This window comes from Agelaius tricolor, unplaced genomic scaffold, assembly GCF_023055355.1.
Source record: "Agelaius tricolor isolate 1412-34295 unplaced genomic scaffold, bAgeTri1.0.p SCAF_1, whole genome shotgun sequence".
Classification (NCBI taxonomy): Eukaryota; Metazoa; Chordata; class Aves; order Passeriformes; family Icteridae; genus Agelaius; species Agelaius tricolor.
In genome coordinates, this window is record NW_027269261.1 from 50,451,035 (window position 1) to 50,471,957 (window position 20,923).

Genomic DNA, 20,923 nt, shown 5'->3' on the forward strand with positions numbered 1-20,923 from the left:
GCCACAAGACTTCCACGGATCCTGTGATGAGCTGGCTCTTTTGTGCCTGGAATATGCTTACAATGGGAACCCAGCACAAAAAAGCTCTTTGGTGGTCTACTGAAAATTAATAAATTACAAAAAGAAAAAAAAAAACCAACAAAACCTCAACAGCTTTCTTAACTGATGTCATTGGAATATTAATTTGCCTATAAAAGACATGGAGATTATTTGTTCTTGCTTTTATTAATGTAAATGGCTAAACTTTCTTGAGACACTGTTCATGGTGATTTCCATAGGATTCAGTCTGTCATGTTGTTTAGAAAAAGCAATGAAAATAGGACATTTGAACTTTTAAGACTAAATTCAAGAAGAGAGAGGCTAAAAAGATATTTAGGTACGTTCTTAGTTCTGGTACAACAACCAGAATGCTGGACCTCTGGACAGAACATTTATCTTCATCTTTCTGCTTCTCTGAGAAGGGGTGATAAAAATCACACTTCTGTGATACAGCAAGACAGCTCAATAACAGAAACAAGCATTAGTGATGGATTAATCCAGGCTGTGTTCAGAATCCAGGATGTGTTCAGCTGGAATAACTTTTAACAAAAATAATAGATCTGATTCAAAACAAATAAAAAGCTACATCTTTCCACCTTTAGACTACAGGCAAAAGACAGAAGAAAATATGTGCCCACCTGCTAACATGAGGAAGTTACTAATTTTATGCTTGGACCAAGTATTTAACAAGTACACGAAAGTATGATTTATGATACATCTGTTTGCTGAAACAAGTGTAATATCTATTTTCATTAATTTAACTTTTTTCACAGATAGAGATATAATCTTAACTACTTCTTTTTTTTTTTTCAATTTTCAATTCCTGCATTTTATCTTATTAGAGAATCAAAGGAGAACATCTGTTTGTTTACACTTCTTCCTGCATGCACTACTGACATTCTTCTATGAACTTAAGGGTTCATTTTTGGTCACCTATAAGGTAGGAATATACAGGGACATAAGTTAGTGTCCTTAGATATATAAGGATATCTTCAGGAAAAATAAGAAGTCTAGAATATTTTTCTTTCATTCTTATGTCCCCATTTATGAATTTTCAGAAACATTTTCCTGCCACCCCAAACAGATAGGAAAAAATTGTCTTGTAGAGTAAAAAGTTTACTCTTTAGACCTCTGCTCTAACATAAAAAAATATTTTAAAAAATATATTAAGCTCTATTCTGGATACAAAGGTGTGCTTCTAGAAGCACAGCATCAAATGCCTTGCTGATAGAAAGAATCAGCAGATGAGCCTACAGGAAACTGAAGATATCTCTAAAAGGTCTCATCAACCTGAAAGAGCAGCCAATTTGAGGATGTGGCAGGGAAGAATACCAGCTTCTATGATGGGGTCTCCAGAAACTGTGCCAAGAGCTCTGCCTGGTGCTAAGCCAACACAGAACTCCACTGGGGGTATAGTCCAACAAAAAAGCATTTTCTCAGGCCTGAGCATCATTAAGGTTCATGATCTTTCTCTCCCTTGTAATACCTCATATTGTATGACAATGTGCAAGATTCATTCGAGGAAAGTCTGGTCACCATTCCAGTAGCACCTGCATGATGAAAGCTTAAATTCCATTGGAACAATTACATTAAAGCTGGAAAGTACAAATAAAAGTCACAGCCTGATCCATTTTTTATTCCATTCCTTAATACAATCAATATATTTGAACACAGTCATGTGATGCAAGAACACAAAATTAGAGCATAAAAACAGGATTTAGAAATTGAGCCCTAGACATGCTGTTGAATACCTTCTGCTTGTTTGCAAACTAGAATGCTGGATTAGATTACAAAGCAACATAATTAAGGCTGTGTTTCTGACACTTCTGAAGTGAATAACATCAAGAGAAAACAAGGTCAATCAAGAAAGAGACACTCCAATATTAAGAGACACATAAGACTTGAAACCAATAAATTTTACTCTGGAATTAACTAATGTAATGTGGAAGATGTTGGCTACAAACCTTGTATATTTCTTTCTTGGAAATAATTTTGTAGTTTCTTTCCCCAGGCACACATACTAGAATGATTCTTTGCAGGGGTTTTAGGCAGTGAGGGAAGGAGGAGCATGCTCTAGGTATCAAAGCCTTTATTTTCTATTTATCTCTGTGAAGCAAAGAATGTGCCCCCCAGATTCTCTTTTTCTGTCTCTTCCCTTCAGTCCTTTTCCTTTTGGTTTACCACCTATACAAGGGCAGATCAGTCTATCAACCATGCTTTCTCAGTCTGACTTTTGAATCCACCTCAGATGGACAGCTCACCTGAGCCAAAATCCTACAGTCTTTGTCAAGCTTTCCAGCCTTTATCTTTTCCAACTTTACAGCACTGACCTCAGCAAGAGCTTTCTCCTCTCACTGCTCTTTCACCTTTGCTCACTGCCAGCTCTGCACTGAGGCTGTGATTGCCCCCTTGCTGCATTAGTAGTAAAATGGATCAGTGATGCTTTAACCATACCTAAAAATGGGGACATTACACAGAAGTGGCTGACTGAACAAATTAGAAGGTGAACTTCAGAGCTGTAATTAAAGGTGAAGTAATGTGAGATTCTCTAAGCCAACCTTTCCCCAGTAACCACGCTCCAAGGGACATTTATCACATAAGTTTTTAAACTAGTTTTCCTTAAAAATTGTTTTCTTGTCTTATAAACCCTTTTAACATTCAAATTCTCCAAGGAGATCCCAAAATTATTCATATGCTAGGGTAAATGATTCCCAGTTTCTGTGAGGCTTCTTTCTGTTGGATAAAGTTCTGCCCCCAAGTGCTAGGGAAGAAAACAGGCCAGAAGGAATTTACTCACAGAAAAAAAATTGTAATTTTCATTAATGTTATTATTATCCCAGTGATCACTTACTGTGATGTTTAAAATACTACTTTAGTGCTTATGCATTGTAAGTATTAAGAATTTAATGAATTTAGCCAACTGAAACTCAGACATATTCTAAGAACTAAGATTAATCACTCTTTATTTAAGGAAGTGTGCTAAGTCAAAAAGCAGTATTACCATCTTTTGTTCCCAACACCAGAAACTAAATTAACCACGTGTCCTTGTCAGGATCATAATTCTGATTAAAAAAAGATCAGACTTCAAGCAGGATTACCATAGAAAAAACATGCACAGAAGTGAGACTCAAAAAAGTGAGACTCAGTTTTCTAAAGAATCAGGGACCAAGATACTGTTAAGTAATAACAAGAAAATTCTTCCTCTTTGCCAGGCCACCACCTAAGAATTACCAGAATGAAATCCATTTTAACACCCCAGTTATTTTCCCCATTGAAAAACACATTTTGATTTTTCTTTCCAGTTAAGGAGGACCAGGTCTGTGCTTTCCAGTTAGGGATGAAACAGAGACTAACTGGCAAGACTAACTTTCTCCTCTATTACTAAACTTCTACCCTCCAAAATGGTGACAGCACTTAATCTGCACATGCAGAAAAGCCCATGGACCTTCCCAGCTGATTCCCAAACCTTGTCTGGGAATCAGCAAGCAGATAGGTTGTTGGCTGGAGCCAACACCCTGAGGGATCCATCATAACAGCTTTATAGTAAGAACAATTAAGTTTTAGCATCAGGAAATGCTCTTCAACACTGTTAATTTGGCAGTACAGATACAATCATTACAGCAGATAAGGGTAAAATCCATATGATGAAAAAGCAGCAATTTTCAGTAATGTTTTCCAGTTTAAGCAAGCCATCTACCATAGCTGCATTCATAAAAAGTCAGTTCCAACATGTTTGTCTCAACATTCAGGGCCAGAACACAGCTGCTCAGCCTGACATGTGTAAGTGCCAAGCTGGAGCAAGAGTGTGATAGCTCCCTTGGCTCCAGCCTCCAGGAACAGAGCCATTTGACCTACCACTGCCTCTCCTGGGATTTCCACTTCGCACAATTCAAGAGGGTTAGTCTCGCGTAGAGATCTGATATCTTTATTTTAAAGGACAGATGTTAACTTTTATGCACAGGTGCTATGGGAAAGAGCACTACTGGAAAAAGCACAAAAATGAAATCATGGTTATTAAAGAGCAAGTGACAACTCTGGAAGCATTACTTAGAAAATCAAGATCACCCTAATAATCCTTTAAGGCCTGAATGTGATATCAGCAAAACACACATTACCAAATGGTTAGGAGATTAAAAAGATTGAAGCAGAAAACCCTCCATGAAATTGTTACAACTTTAGTCACGCAAAAGGAACTACAAAAAAAAAGTCAAAGAATTAATATTTTAGAAGTGTTGGGATGGCATTTCAAAAGCAATGCCTTTCCTACAGTAAAGAAACTAAAACAATCACTTTTTGATGGTGTGATTTGCTGATTGTGTCCCTGTGTATCTTCTAGGTTACCTAAAGAAAAGTCCAAAAGAAAACATGAATATACTAAAGGTGAAAGGGGCATTTTTTGTAGAAGCTTCTTTAATCTTTTCCATTAGGTGGCTCAACATGATCCTCAAGAAACAGCAGATACCGACAGTCCCAACACATATATGTGCTCTCTCTCTCTCTATATATATATATTCAGACAAAAATGATAGCATTTCCTACTCTCTAAGCACTCATTAAAAACAAGACTTAGAAACCCAAGTGTGCTAAGTAGTCTAAGGCTGCTAAAATACTATTTCCAGGTGCAAAGAAATCCTGAGGAGTTCAGAGCACATGCCAATCCACCACAGGAAAGCCAAATCTATTACAGCACAGTGGAACTTGAAAAAAATTAGAACTTGAGAGTAAAAAAAGGGGAAAGAAAAATGGTCTTAAATCAACTCTTCTTTAATAACTGAATATTGCCCAATAAATAAATATAATCCTTATTAAAGTGGTACTCCACAAGTTCTTAACAGAAGGGTCAACAACTTAATTTTCCTGACCTCCAGGAGTTCAAGTTGCTGAAAGTACAAAACAAAATTACTATCAGCTCTACACCTAGAGAATTGAACCCTGTCCATTCCTTTTTTTAGAACAAAGAATAATTTTATTTGATGTAGGACTGAAATTCTCAACTTCTGTATAACAAGAAGTCTTTGCTAAACCTGAAAGATCCCCTGAACCAAAAGGAAAGGAATTAAGTTTAAATCCAACATAATTCTATTGAAAAAAATTAAAATTCCTTCCTTCAGTTGCTTTACTGTTGCATGGCTGATGTCCCCGTATTAACAAAATCCAACTCTAATTTTCAGCAAGACACATTTATGTAACAATATTATACAACCTAATGTTTAAGAGAGACAGCTTAGGAATTTCTTTGCTGTGGTTCACATGACATGCGTGACTGATTATCTAGGATCTGCACTAAATGCTCTAAAAAAAAAAGGAAAAAGTTACACGTTGTTGTAAAAATCATTGCTCTGCTGTACTGGAACACAAACCTCAAGAGACAGCTCCTAAATCATACTAAATCATAGCAGACAAATATACAGATGAAAGTACAATGCAACTTTCAATTTTCTTGTTAGTTCAAAATAATCCTCCAAGCAACAACACACAATACACTCATACATCACAGGGACATGCAAAACTCTCCCATGTGGAAATGAAGGATTCCACATCAACTTACAAAAAGTCCTGATGTTGCTTTGATGTTGCTTTTAAAACACATCACACAAAATAGCACATTTATCAACAGAAGTCATGTCCTTCTGGTAATAAATACTCATTTATCAATAGCTAGAAAAATCAGAGTTGAGTTGAATTCAAGGAAAGTATCGTTCTCTTCCATTTGACTAAAGCATTGTTATTATACAATGATAAAACCAGAGAAAAAAAGAAATTCAAGACATGGAACCATCATATGTGAATAATTAATTAAAATGGGCCAGTAACATCCATTTGCTCTGAAACCTGAAGAAACTAAACCCACAAATACCATCAACCTCAACTCCAGGAGCAGCTTTTCAGGGATTATCAAACATCCTGTCATGTTACCCCTTGAGCAAGCCAAAACTAAAGCTTTCCTTTTCCTCTCCAAAACAATCCTAGTGATTCATGCATGGCCACTGCAATGTTATAAGGTGCTGTAAACAAGGGAGGATATAAATGCTATCAAGACCTAGGTGACACTTAATGATGGCTCTTCAGGTTAGAAGAAGCAGCATAATTCCGGCTGGAGTTACAATATAGTTCAATAAACTTTCAGAAGTTGGAAATGGGAAATAAAGAACTTCTGTTTCTCAAGCCCTTAGAACAATTCAGCATTGAAATAAATCAGAGTAAACAAATAAAAAAGAGGAAATAATTGTATTTCCCAACTTCCCAATTACCACAGAACTTTGTGGCAGCCAAACATTTAAACGTTGTTCAGAAAGCCACCAGTTTGGCTTCACATAATTCTTAATTCTCTCACCACCATACTCAGTACACTGCCAATCAGTAGTCACTTGTTAGACTGCCTTCACTATTCACTCAAACTGTGTTATACTTATGCAGGCATGGCTGACATAAGATATTGAGCACACCTATTTGATACCTACAAAAGGTTTGACCTGAAAAATGTACCCCAAATATACATTAAAAAATTCAAAGCATACATTGGCAAGATGTTCTTCGATTCTATTTTATGGTATTCAGCATTTTAATCTTAATTGATAAAATATCCCAAAACCTCAAAATTCCATTTACAACAGCTAAGTTGCCTTGCATGATTTCAGATTTAACACCGACTTTTCATTCACATTTATAGAACAGGTGAGAGATACAGTACTGATGAACTGAAAGATTTACTTTAAAGATATGGTAGCATATCTGCGATGACACTATTGCAAATCTAGCACTATCATTTTGCTGACTGCCCCTAAAAGTAAGCTGGCAATAATGCTGCATGCAGATGACAGTCCAGTAAAAACAAACAAACACACACCAGAGGGGGCCTTACCTAGCTGTTTTTCTCTCTCTTCTCTCCGTTCTCTGGCAAGCCGTTGCCTGTCATCAACCTTTAGTACTGTTGGATGATCTACAAATGGAGAAAGAGGAGTATTAGGCACACAGCATAAAATCAAATACCACCAAACCCAAACTTAAAGGACAATGGCTGTTAAACAGCCCTAATTATCCTGTCAAAATAGATAATGTTTTGAGAAATACATCTTATTTAAAAAAACCCAGAAAACTGGTAATTAGAATGCATTCCCATTTTTTAATAAATAAAATACTTCTAAAGAATAGACTAAGATGTGACTGCAAATACCCAGCAAGACTACTGCTTGTGAAAACCAAGGAAGAAACTTTATATTGTTTCCAAGCCTAAAACAACTTGAATTCTAGAGAGCATTTTGAAAAAATGCTGTTTATTATTCCATAATGTCTCTCCAAAATGCATCCACAGGAGAGGTTATTATAATCAAGCTTTGTCTTCCCCTTGATATTGCCTCAGAACAGCTAATAAGCCCTATATCATGACACAAGAACCTCAACATCCAAGCAAAACAGGCTGAACCAAAACACTGATTTGGCTTAGTAGTTCTAAAGCAGTTCTGGCTGAGCCTCTGGAAAAAACATGATATTGATCTCAAAAGATGTTTATGTGCACATGTGTTAAAAACTCTGGCAAATATACTAAAGGCAGTGAGGCATCACATGCATGGACTGGCATAACACGAGTCAAGTAAGATGAGAGCTTTAACTATCGTAGATTGAAATTTATCTACATGAGTACTTCACAACTATCTGCAATTGGCTGCCTGGATCACAGCAGTAAGACTGAGGATAGCATGAAGAATCTGTGTCAGAGCCCAGGTCTGACTTTAAAAATTCAGGTTTGGTTGGAAAACATCACTTGCTCAATGATGGTTCTGGAAGACAACAAAGTGCTGAACAGCTAGCATCCAACTTCCAGTCTCAGCAATGGAGCTGTTCCAGACAAAGGGAACAAAATCCAAGTTAGCAATTCATCTCAGCATGCTGCCAAAACCAATTTCCTACTCAGCCTGTCCTGTTAAACCTGGAAAGCTCTTAATTTTATGGGGTTTTTTTCAGTAGCACTGAAAAAGTCTGCTTTGCATAAGAACACAATAAACAAAAAAACCCACAGAAAAATAAAAAAAATTTCTGGATATAAATAAATGGTCTGATTTATTTTGGTATTGAAAGGAACTCAGTTTTAAAGTATTTTAAGATGAGCTTTTCGAATACTGTCATTATGAAAGAACACAAGACAACAGAGCCTTTTCACTATTCGGTGTGAATACACATGTAATCAACTTGTAAAAACGTGTAGAGTCAGCCTACTTGTGTACAGGCTGCATACCTATGAAAAAAGTTATTAGCAAACAATACAATGGGTCATATAACTGAAGTTAAAGATATTTACAAAGTAAGTCCCTGAAGTGAGGCTGTGCTAAACTAATTTTGAATAGATATTTGAATTAGATTTTAAAAAAAATTATGTGCATTTCATCCTCCAACAGAGGTTTCTGCATGAGAATGACAGGATTTCTTGGGTGAACCTGTTCACCAACAGCTACCACACTTTAATTACTCTTGAACTCTAATCAGTGAAAAACTATTATCTCAACTACTGTCAGACTAGAGCCCCAATTAAGAGTGCTAATAGCAATACAAAGTAAGAGCTGCAAGGAGCAAACCCATTGCACAGTTGGCAGGGAGAACCTTCAAACACGACAGCCCCCATGAAGGGCACAACAAGTGAAAAAGTCACCAGCAAAGGCAAAGGTAATCTGTCACCCAGCTGCAGGTCAAAACTTCAATGTTGGCTGGCTAGCCCAGAGTGCTGCCATTAATGACACTGTGCTCAGCCATGGCTTGGCAGAGATTTGCCCACTGCAGGGTGTACATCTGCATTTGGCTGATGTTCAGCAGCGCGCTGACTCACACGCAGTCCCTTCAGCATGCAGACACAGGTCAAAAGGGTAATGATATTCCTTCTCTCTGGTGACTGGCACACCAGGTTCACAAAACATGAATTTCTGTGGCATGAGTAATTAGTGCTTGTGGAATAATGCACATTTTCCCTGGAAAACAAGGATTCCCTTCAAGGGCTGTCAGCAAAGTCAATGTAACATTGAGTTGACAGAAAATGATGAGGCACTGGGGAAAAATGTAGAAGCCTGCTTATTTCAGAATATCCTTCCACTTGGGGGTTTTTTTCCTTTTCTTGAGAAGAGAGATTTCCCTATCGGAGGGAAGCAACAATTCTTCAAAGAGGCAGGAGGGTTACATGGAGAGGCAAACTGAAAAGGTCTCCCTTAAGAATTCCTAATTATAAGCAATGAAGGTATAAAATAAATTTTTAAAGTTGCCCTCTGCCACTCTGTTTGAAGATATCCAATTATTTTTTTCATATCACACACCTGATATTGTTCACACAAGAGCAGCCCCTCTCCCAACACCCCAGGATGTCAGAACAATCCTAAAGAATTCGCATTAAGTTGCGGGCTATGCAGAGTGTGTGTCTTCAGTAACAAGCAATTCTGCATACATTTGGGATCACAAAGAGCTAAATCAATATTAGTACAAAGATGAGGGTAACACCTTTGTAGCAGACCATCATTGCATTTGCTCTGCTAGAAGCTGGAGCACATATTATCAGTGCAAGACTCACACTGACAATTGAAATGTCTTCTCTAAGTCTTCAAAATTATCCTTCATGGTTTGGCTACAACCCCAACCTCCAACATTTGCATTCTGAATCCAGATGTTCTGCTGGCACCCCCAGTGCACACCACCATAGATGAAGGGAACATAGGAACAGGTAGGACACCCTCCTGAGAAATGAAAACTGGATTAAACTATTGTAGAATAAGGCAAGTACTGAACACTGTCCATCACAAAGAGCTGTGGAAAAAGGTAATATTATCTTTGTTTTCTCCTCCTTTTCCAACACTGTATATCTGATTGAGAGCAGCCATGATTCCTGCACTCTGTGCAGGACCCAGCATGCCTGGCAGAGCATGCCAGGTGTGATCTGAACACAGACAATGCTGGGATTCCTTCCCTCTGGGGACACAGGCCAAGGCACCCCTTTTGGTGATAGAGAAAAATCTGTCAGTACAAAACAGTCACTGAGCTGCCAAGCTGTCAAGGAGCTGAAAGGGGGATGTTACAGTGAGCCTGGTCCTCAGCACCACAAGCACCTCTCCTTTCCCAGGCATCTAAGCACAAGCATTACTAATTGCATTCTTTAACCTTGGGTACCTGAATTACAACATAAGCAGAATTTAGATATCTGAGTCCTCTTCTGGATCTTGGTCTGAGCATGCAAGTGGAACAGACCCATGACACCAAGGACTACAGTAAGGTTTTAAGCACATACATTTTCAACTGTGTAAGCAAACAGTGAATTAATTCCACACAATGTACCCGTGAGGTATGGTGAAGTAATGAGAAACATCTGCCCACTGCATAGAGCATGTTACAGAATGTGGCATGCTTTGTGGTAAGTGAGGAAATGCCTGAACAGAGGCACATGTATACAAAGCTGCAAATCTTTGCCTACAGCACATAATTCTCGTCCAAGCACAGATGCAAATACGGTGGCTTCTGTTGTCTTTTCTCACTTCCCAGCCCTCATTCCTAAGCTATTCTAAAATATAACTAGATTTTTCCAGTTTTGCTTCGTTGCAAACAATCACATATTCCAACCTACCTAAACATGAAGAGTCACTATACCAGTTTTGTCTGAAACAGTAAGTGAGGTACAAAAGCAACAAACTTCAGAACTAGTTTCTGCGACAACAGCTGTTTTCCATGCACCATTGAGGCAAACAGCCTTAAAACATGGAGCATGTGGAATGGTGTACCTGGTTTAGTTCCAGCGTTGCTTTGTCCTGAAGTGACTTTCTTATCTTGTGTTTCAGAACCTTCAGTTGCTAAAATAAGGAAGAAGATATTAATTAACCATTTTACTTAGTAGGAGATCGCTCACCTTATTATATTGAAACTAAAATATTGCTGTATTCCCTTTAAAATCAGACTGTTCCAAGATTTCACCTAAATGCCATTCTACATCATTTTGCATTAAAAAAAACCCCAAAGGCAGAAAGCATTTAAGCCACAATACAAGTTCCCAATTCAAGTTGAGGAAAGAGCCACAAGAAGATTTCATTTTAGCAATGTGTTTTAATAAGACTTATAAGATGACTTGCAGATCCCAGGTTTCTAAAGGTATGGTATGAGATACTGGTAAAAACTTCTTTACAAATTACACATCCATAATGCAGGACTGGAGAGAGGATTATTAGGGACCTGAATGAAATATAACTGAGGAAATATTCCCATTATTTGCAACAGACTTTTGATTGGCTCCTACCAGCCTAGAACAAGATCTAATTTCGGAGTTCTGAATGCCCTTTCAACAACCCTTTATAAAGAAAAAAACCCCAGAAGATTCATTACTATTATTCAAATCAAAACCATATCCTTGGTTCAGCATCTATCTCTAACTAAAAAAAAAAAAAACAACAAACCAAGAAATTAGATGCCAGGATTTTTTCATCTTACTACTCATCTTTGTACCCAGCAGTCCCACTATAGGGGTGCTGGAGTCCAGAACACACCAATCTGGGAGCAGCCTAAAGGCAGACTGTAAGAATTCTAAGAAGCCCTCCAAAAACAGCTTGAAAGCATTTGCAAGCAAGGATAAAGAGGCAGTTATAAATAAAGCCTAGGGGATGAAAGACACCAATTCATTTGAACAAAAATATCACTAGAAATGAAAGTTGGAAAAAACCCCTGATTACTCCAGATTTAAAAGCTAAACAGGCATTACTGTATTAGATCCACTTTAGAAAACATAATTAAAACAAATTTTCCTCAGAAGGCTCCAAGCAATTTCTTATGCATGTCAACTTTAACAATACATACTCAGCATTTAGTACCTCAGTGAGTTCATTCCCTTCGTGCCTCACAGAAATCTTTGTTTCCCTGCTTACCTCTTTCCACAGGCATGTTTCAGGATTAACACAGAGGGTAAAAGGTAGCAGGAAGAACCTGTATGCTACACATACTGTACCTTTTTTGCAGGGGAAAGTTGGGTGAGGGAAATAGAAAAATGCTGTTATCAAATGTTTCATGTTCAAGAGCAATGTTTTGCCAAGAACAGTGTTCAAAAATCACATCGTCTCACCAAAAAAAATTGTGTGAAACCTTAAATAATTGTCAGACACTGCTCTTCTTGACACCTGTATTAAGTCTCTTGCAAATAACCGCTGTTCAACTTAAAAAATACTGATTCCAAATGACCTTAAAGACAGCCCGGCATAAGATTTTAGTATTTGCCATTTTAAAGACTCATACAAAACATTAGTTTGACCTATGGGTAGATGGATTGATTTTTGGCAAGATAATTTGAGCACCACTGAACTTGGTAGGATCTACCATTATAAAAGTCCATACCTGGTGCTGGAACAAGTCCAGAGAAAGCCAAGAGAGTTGGTGGAGTGACTGGAGCACAAGTGCTGTGAGGAGCAGGGGAGGGAGCTGGGGGTATTTAGCCTGAAGAAAGGGAGGCTCAAGGGGAATCATATCACTTTCTACAACTGCCTGAAAGGAGCTTGTAGCCAGGTGGGGGTCAGCTGCTTCTCACAGAACAAGAAGAAGCACTGTGAGAAGGAAATGGCCTCAAGTTGCACAAGGGGAGTTTTAGACTGGATATCAGGAAAAAAAATCTTCCCAAAAGAGTCATCAGGCTGCCCAGAGAAGTGGCGAAACCACCATCTCTGGAAGTGTTAAAAAACTTGGGGATGTGGCACTCAGGGCCATGGTTTAGTGGTGAACATGGCAGCGTTAGTTTAACTGTTGGACTTCATTTTTAGAGGTCTTTTCCAACCTTAACATTTCAGTGATTCTAAACTCTTTATATCTTACCTCTCCCTCAAAGTTAAGGTACTTGTAAAACAAGTTTTTCTCCTGCATGTATCAACTATTTAGAACATTCTCAGAAAAAGTCCTACTATAACTCAGTGGGACTACATCACAATTCCCATCAGCCTGGCCTAGGGCATCATCTAGAAGAGCAAACTGTCATAAAAAAGTAAAAATACTGTTTCTAAGAGCTAGTGAGTACACTGATGCTCTAATAGTGTCAGCACAAATTTCTCTGCATCTTTCATACCGAGTATGTGCATTATTTTCTACAAGGACTGCACCATGGGATTATGCAACACTCCATTAACTTCAAAACTGTGGTTTAAATGCCATCCAGAAAATACACTTGCAAAAAAGGCCTAGGTACACGAAGTAATACTTTTTTCCCATATTTCCTTGTCTAACATTTCCTTGGAATATTTTTTGACATGGTTTGAATACGCATTCATGTGACCACTTATATGACAAGTGATGAAAAGAACAGATGGCACACCATGAATTTTAACGATGCTGGAGATCAAATAGGAATTGGCACATTTAGTGCATTTAGTAACCAGTGTAGGTGTGCTCCCACACAAAATACCTCCTGCTCTAGGATACAAACAGATTAATCAGACAACCAAACATCTAAAATCTACAACTAAATATTGACAGCACTGGTTTCAATACCTAGCAGATGCCGGAAGAGATATAATTTAACTACCTAATATTTGCTCTGCTGTTTATCTTGGACCACTACCTTTCCATAAGGGAATAAAAGTTGCATAAAGAAGTGTTAGAGATGGATAATTTTCTGTGAAGCACAGCTGTCTCTCTCAGCTCTGCCATTACTGCATAGCACAGCTTTACACAGAAAGCTGTACCTCAGCTTCTTTTTGTGGAAAGAGGGGAAAAATAGGGGGGGAAAGGCAAGAAAAGATATATGTATTGCTACTAAATAATATGCATTTGTAAATGCTGAGCTTTCAAGTAACACCAGTTGCAACACAGAATTCAGCATCTATACCAGGGGCAGAGCTGAAAGGGATCCATAAGGCTCAGCTTTTAGCTTTGCTTTGAACCAAGACAAGTTCAAAACTGGCAGATTATTCCTACAAGAACATTTTGTAATGGAAATGAAATCTATTTAGAAGTTTCTGATCAGCTTCAATATATCTATGTGTTCACGATCAGACAGGTTTAATCAATACTTCTGGTACCAAGATAAGTACAAGCTCTAGAAGGACTGACAAGCAATTTCATAGGATGTCAGCTCACCCCACGTCTCACACACAGCCATTATAATTATAGTAAATTCCTACAGCAGTTAATAATCTCTGTGCCAAATACCAGTACCAAAGTTTACTTGCTAAAATGGAAAAAAAAAAAAACACTTTATGATGGCCAGAACTACTTTGAAAGAGGCTGTTCCATGATCAGCATCTGTCAGAGAAAAACGCCTTTAATAACCTTCCAGTCTAAGGTGTTCCTCTTGAACTAACAAAACCAGTTATCTCCAGCTTGTCCAAAGGAGGCCTGTGTGAGGAGAAGTAGAAATTGCCAGCAGTGGGAAGTAAAACACGCACAAAGAGAAAATTTATATTAAAATATTCAAAGTTGAGAAAAAGGCTCATGAAAAACACTGAGAAAGAAGGAAAACTGCAAGTTTTTAGTGCTTCTCTACGTGCCAGATAAGCTCTGGCCAAAGAAGATTGGCGAGAGACAATGTAACATACTCGAGGGGAAAAACTTTGTTGAGAATTAGAGCCTCTGGGAGGATGCACTGGAAAGCAAGAAGGAACATTCACCCAGATCGTGGAAAACACTGAATGCACATTGAGAGACAAAGCATCACACTGGCATTTTGACAGGCTTTTTTTAAAAACACAAGGGTTGTGCAGAATACGAACACTTGTTTTTCAGACTGTGGCACATCAAGCACATGTTTGCACAGCGTGAACCAGCTATTCCCAGTGAGGTGAATGGCAAACCAAAGGCCCCACAGCAAGGCTGAGGAGCTGGAAAGAAGACACTTAAGCTCTGTTCCATGGAAGAAGGGAATCAGCCACAAGACAGAGGCAGTTCTATTTCCAGAAGGTCTCTACCTCCAGAAGTGTAAGCCTCAAGAGATTAAACGCAGTGTGAAGAGGCACTTGGGGAACACAAGCAAGAAGTGCTGCTGAGACCTGTGCCAAGGTCAGGATGGGCACAGCAGCCCCCCCAGAACTGCATCCTAGCCCGGGTCTGGAAAGGGGAGCTGTACCAGGGCTGCACAGCTGTGGATGAGAGCACAAGCACAGGAGAGCCCCAGGCCTGCAGACAGCCATGGCAGTGCAGGTACACCTCTGGGCACAGGGTGCTCTGAGCACCAAAGGGGAAAGACCACCCTCCAGCTCCCTGCTCTATTTCTGCTAGTGTGAGAGAAGTTACTGAGAAGCAGTCATGAGAAAAAAGAAACAGCTAAATCAGAGGAGGAGGGATTACAGGGAAAAAAAAGAAGAAAATCTAGCTATTCTGTACCTGCCACTTGTCATCCAATGCCCCTGGTATGACTGAACAGCTACTTTTTTTAGCTGTCAGAGAGTGCTGGGGGTGTGTGGGATGGGGAAGGCTTCAGAAATGACAGCTGGAACAAACTCATGCCTCAGTAAAAAAGCGCGGCCAATACACAGCAGAGGAAATTCAGCATTAAACTGGGAAATTTAAAGCAGAGCTAACTGGGAACTGATATAGTCTTTACTCCTTAGCATCTAATCCTGCTACCTCCAACTACTTCCTTATGAACACTGCTCAAAAAGAAAAATAAAACAAAATAAAAGCCCTACTCTTAAATTCCCTCGTGTATTTTATATAGCATATCGCACCTGACATGCACAATGTAAAAAATGCATCATTTGAATTACCCAGAATTAAGCAGAGAACAGAGTAGTCTAAATTTGTATATGTAATAATAAAGAATTGGGGATAGTCTAGGCACTTTTGTCTAGACACTGGGAACAGTGGCTAGCTAGCATGTCAGTCAAGTCAGAGGCATTGCTGTGCTAGGTAGAGCATGTTGAAAGTACAGATACAGGTCAGAGCTGACAGAATTTATTATTTATTAATTCAGAAACACATTAAGACCAAAATCCTGAGTACCTGGCTCAGAATAAGCATCTGAGCATTCAGCAACTGGCTATTCTGTTCTAAGGCAGCATCACTGAAATTTAATACTAAAGAGTCTCTTTAATGGCAAAACTGGGTTGTTTATCCTAAAAGCAAATTCCTGTGAGCCATGATCCAGGGGCTGAATACATGGGAAAGCAGAAGTCAACACAAATTAAAGTTTTTCCAGTACTTGTGACTTTTGCCTCTTCTTACATCCATAGTTTATGAATAAGACATGCAAAAACTACTCTCCATATTTACAGTAAAAATATATTTTGCAAGTCCTTAGAATTTCACATTCTTTGTGTTATCAATATCTATATATATTTAGACAAACGATATACTAAGTTATATTTAATGCAATTTATTGGTTTAGAGTTAAATAATGTGTTCATTCCATACTTGCACACCATGCTTACTTCTTACTTGCATTTTAAAATTGCAATCTGAGGAACAAAGGACAGCAATCTTTCCAGAGATAAATAGGTCTCAAAGCTCTATGGCTGGCCAAAAATTACCAAGATGCATGCAGTACAGCTGACAGATAAAAAGGTAAAAAAACCAAGTACCTGGATGTTTAATACTAAAATCCTCAGAGTAAGTCTGGACAAAATTATGATCTGCTCTCTTCTTTAGAGTTGTTGGAGAGGATAAGTTGTAAAGAGCCTCATTTAAAAACTCACTTGTCAGATGCTAGTTTTCAAAACCTGCTTGTCAATAATGACTCTGAAACTTCCCCTCAAGAAGAGAGTAGGGTGAGTGTTGGCCTGGAAGCCTGTTCCGGCACTGCTGGAGACAATATTTTCCAGTGCTTCTGTACTATACTGAACATTGGACAGACCAAATTTCTTATGCTGCTGCTTCTACTATCTCTGAGCTGAACACTAAGTCAATGCTACTCCTTGCTGTCACAGCATAAGCACATTGCAGCCCTAATCTTGTTCAGGGCCTGTTACACTTTTCAGAAGATTATTATAAAACAGTGCCTTGAGTGAACCCAAATTGCACTGCCACCAGCACTGCTTTGCTTCTGTAAACGCCTATGCACGCAAACATAACCATTACCAAAGCCAAGTCCTTCAAAACAAGATAAGAGGGAAATTCTCACCTTAAATTAACACATGCTACAATGAGACCCTGCTGAGAGGCTTGAAAATGGATTAGTGACCCAAACACAACAGTTGGTACACAAAGCCCAACCATCTCCTCTCATCACCGAAATCCATTTGTACAGACTGCACAGAAGAGCTGTGTTCAAGACAGTTACTCTAACACTTCAACTGTACAGGAGCACAGCACTAAGCATTGGCATTTTATCAGTATAAAACAGCTCCTCCTTTTCTCCCTTTCTGTAACAACTTAAAACTTCCCTTCTGTACAGGAGGTAATAAATGGTGCCTTGCATGTTGTTGCTGACGTCCAAGGCGCGAGCAGCCTGGCAGCAGCCAGCTCCTATCCACAGACCATTCTGAAGCAACCTTCATCCTTTAAAGCCCTGCCTGCTGAGCCCTTCCTGCGTAGCAGATGTGCTGTCCTGGTAGTTGGCAGATGCTCCCTGAGCAGTAGCTTAGGACAGGAGCAAAAGGGCACACTAAGAAAACTTTGCTAACACTTACTATGGACAAGGAGCTTCCTGGTGCTTCTGGGAAGGTTCAGTGACCAGTTCAAGAGACAGGCTCAGAGCAGCACTGGGGGTGAGCTCAGATCCTACAATTCTTTTCGTGCAACAGGATGGGAAACAAGGGAAGTACCTCTGGAGACTGGAGGACTGTGAGACTCAGCAATAGGTTGCAGGAGGGACAAGGAGAGCACAGCATGAATGTGCCTTTTGCGGAAGCTTGCTCACAAGAGATGTCAGCTTTCTAGGGAATGGGGAAACCAAGACACTGATGGTGCACTGACTGCCCTTATTTCAGGTTAATCATTTAGGGAAGGGCATACAAATAGGAATAGAACTGAAGCATCAGCTTGGAAATTTTACACATGTATTGTCCATTCTATTCCACCCAAAAAACCCAAGCCCTCTTGAATGCACTGAATAGCAGGTTCAAAAGAGACACTAGAAATATTTCTCTAGCAGAGCTACCATTTCAGAAGAAAAACAGAAACACACCAAAAACAACTCTATCAGGCTTCTTAATTTAAATTCTTCAGAAAACTCTTGGCAGGATGGGTAGGGCTATACCATCAAATCAAAATATTTTTGTAACAAATTTTTGTTCTAACTAACAACACAGATAAAATTATTTCAAGAGATTTTCAAGGTTTTGCCAACTATTATAGCAGTGAGGGAGAAAGAACTGCAGGAATTCTGCAGAAGTCCTGGATCTAATGCACTCCAGTGTGTTAAAACAAAAATCTAGATTTCTGTTTTGAAACGATAGAGACATGTACCTAATTCTTGTTATGTCAACACTCAGATCATCTTGTTAAGGGAAGTAAGTTTAAGTGATTTCTAAATGAACTAAGGTGAAGAAAGAGTATTTCCAGACTATAGACAAGTTTGCTATTTTTATTTAAGGTAATACAACTCTTCACAACTTCAGATAAAAACTTTTTGAAACTTCCATCATTAGCAAATGGAAAATGCCTGTTCTTCTACAGTCTAAACAGCAGTACTTACAAAGTACATTTGCGAGGTGGAGTTTGAGTCAGGAAAGTGACAGAATATCTGTGTTTCATTTGTATTCACTGAAACATGAAAGCCAAGTTCATGCCTTATTTAAACATGCCTATTAATTAAGTTCATATTAAAATATTTTCAATTCTTAAAAGGTCAATGCTTTAGTACATCTTTTTGTACTTCCAACAGTGTGGAACTTACCAGTCTGGTTTGCAAATATAAATAAATTATATGACACCAAGCTGCAGTGACCATCCCAGTTCTTTTTGCTCTGGCACTTATCACAGAAGTCTACAATCACAGTTGCCAAACAAAGCACTGTTACCAATGCTCCTCATCTCTAATATCCTGGCTGAGCAAAGCAGAGTGAAAACTCACCAGCATTAGTGCTTACTACTCCTGGAATGGTATAAAACTTGCCATTGTTTTCATCATATAGACTAGAGAGATAAACACAGCTAATTCAGCACTCAACTGTAAAACATTAAAGACAGAAGCACAACTAGATTTATTTGGAAACAATCCACAGACATAAATCTGGATGATGCAACTGGCTATAGGGAAAGGGACAGCTTTTTTTTTTCTTTTAAAGATTAAACTTGTATAACTGCTCCATTGGGAGATGCATATTTATAAAAGATTACTTTTGGCTGACCACGTCAGCTTTAAAAAGCATTGTATCCTAAAATATTAAATAACGTAGAAGATACCAAACCAAATGACTTTGTAGGGAGAGTTAGATTCTCTTAAGGATCATAAAAGAAACACAGTGTCTGTAACAGCATTTTTTAAAAAGCTGACACTCATATTCTCTGGATAATGAAATTTCATTATCTCACTGCAATATAAAACAAGGATACTAACATGAAAGGAGCCCTGGAAAAAAGGTTTTCTGCTGAAAAAGCCTGTGCTATGAAGTCAGTTCTGCAGTTGGCCAGAAGGCTAGCAAGCTCACCCAAACACAGATGAGACACGTGAATGGAAGCTTTTTAATTACACATCACCAAAATGAAATCTGAAATGCCACTGCCTGAGGGTATGCAGGACAGCTTCAGTTCCAGACAGCCAGCAATTTGTGCTGTGCAGCCTGTCTTAGGGCATGAGCTCTCCGAACACCAAAAGCAGGCAATGTGCAAGATGCAGTGATTTATCTGTGAGACTGTTACACAAGGGCAAACACCTTCAGCCAAGGTACAAGAGTACCAGCTGCTTCTCCTCAGATTTCTCACTGCTGCAGGCAGCATTTGCTACCACGATGTCAGAGAGATTCCCATACCCAGGTTGAGTGTCAGTGTACTGCTGCAGTAGCTGTACATGGAAGGTCACCTCAGACATTATGAAATGAAGCACCTGTACAATTTTCTAGATGAAAAGCTCTTCTGGACTTAAACCAGAGATCATTCTCCAAACTATGAGGTAATTCCTGTGAGTAATTCCAAGGTACAATGAAGCTTACACCTACTGCTGAGAAATGGAGAATCGGGCACAGACCAGCCTGCTTTCTGTATCACACCGATTCCAAGGTGAGATTGCTTGAATTGCAGAAAGAAACTTGAGTGTCCCATTATTTGATACCCTCGCTCAGAGGGCACAGTGACCAAAGCATATTGCAGCCTGTGAGTGTTAGTGAGATAGCAACTGCAGCAAAGTGAGTGTGGGCATGGAGAGGGGGGAAATGGATACTTTGCTATACATTGCTCTATTGAGCAATTTGATCTTGAGATATAGTTATTTTTGAAAACAATGCAATCTCTTTAGTCTCAAAGAAAAGAGGACATAATCACTTCTCCCCACTGAAGTAAAATAAAATGAAACATTCTTTTGATGCGATACATATTTTTAATTTAAATGACTATGCTACAAAATGAACAATATCTAGTGATTAATTTAGGATACTCCTGCCAACACAGAGCTTTTCAGACAACATAGTGCTTTCTTTTTGCCACCCCACTGACATACACAAGTCACCATACCCATGCTTTCCTCTATGCTTTCAACTCTTCTGACTTAGCTCCATGTGCACTGAAGTTCATAGTTACCATCCCAGTGACTTAATGTTTTAGACAGAGTAGGCCCATAATAGTTGTTCTTCTGCCACCACAGAATCACAGGATGAATCACAGAATGGTCTGGGCTGGAAGGGACCTTAATGATCATCTAGTTTCATCCCTTCTACTATGGACAGAAACATAGTCCATTGGAGATCAAGTTGCTCAAAGCCCCATCCAACCTGGCCTTGGACATTTCCAAGAATGGGGCATCCACAACTTCCTAGGCCACCTGTTCCAGTGCTTTACCATCCTCATGTGAAGAATTCCTTCATAC

The 20,923-nt window shown here is 38.9% G+C and overlaps 1 protein-coding gene across 5 annotated transcripts in view; it reads right to left on the reverse strand.

The window, feature by feature from the left end:
• The window catches only part of MAP7 (microtubule associated protein 7), a 109,348-nt gene that overhangs the window by 36,527 nt on the left and 51,898 nt on the right, over positions 1–20,923 (reverse strand). For all 5 annotated transcript variants that reach the window (XM_071433674.1, XM_071433673.1, XM_071433675.1 and 2 more), the window contains exons 2-3: positions 10,785–10,853; positions 6,902–6,979 (exon numbers count right to left, since the gene is read on the reverse strand). In XM_071433674.1, coding sequence (XP_071289775.1) covers positions 6,902–6,979; positions 10,785–10,853 — 147 coding nt within the window. The remainder of the gene's footprint in view (positions 1–6,901; positions 6,980–10,784; positions 10,854–20,923) is intronic.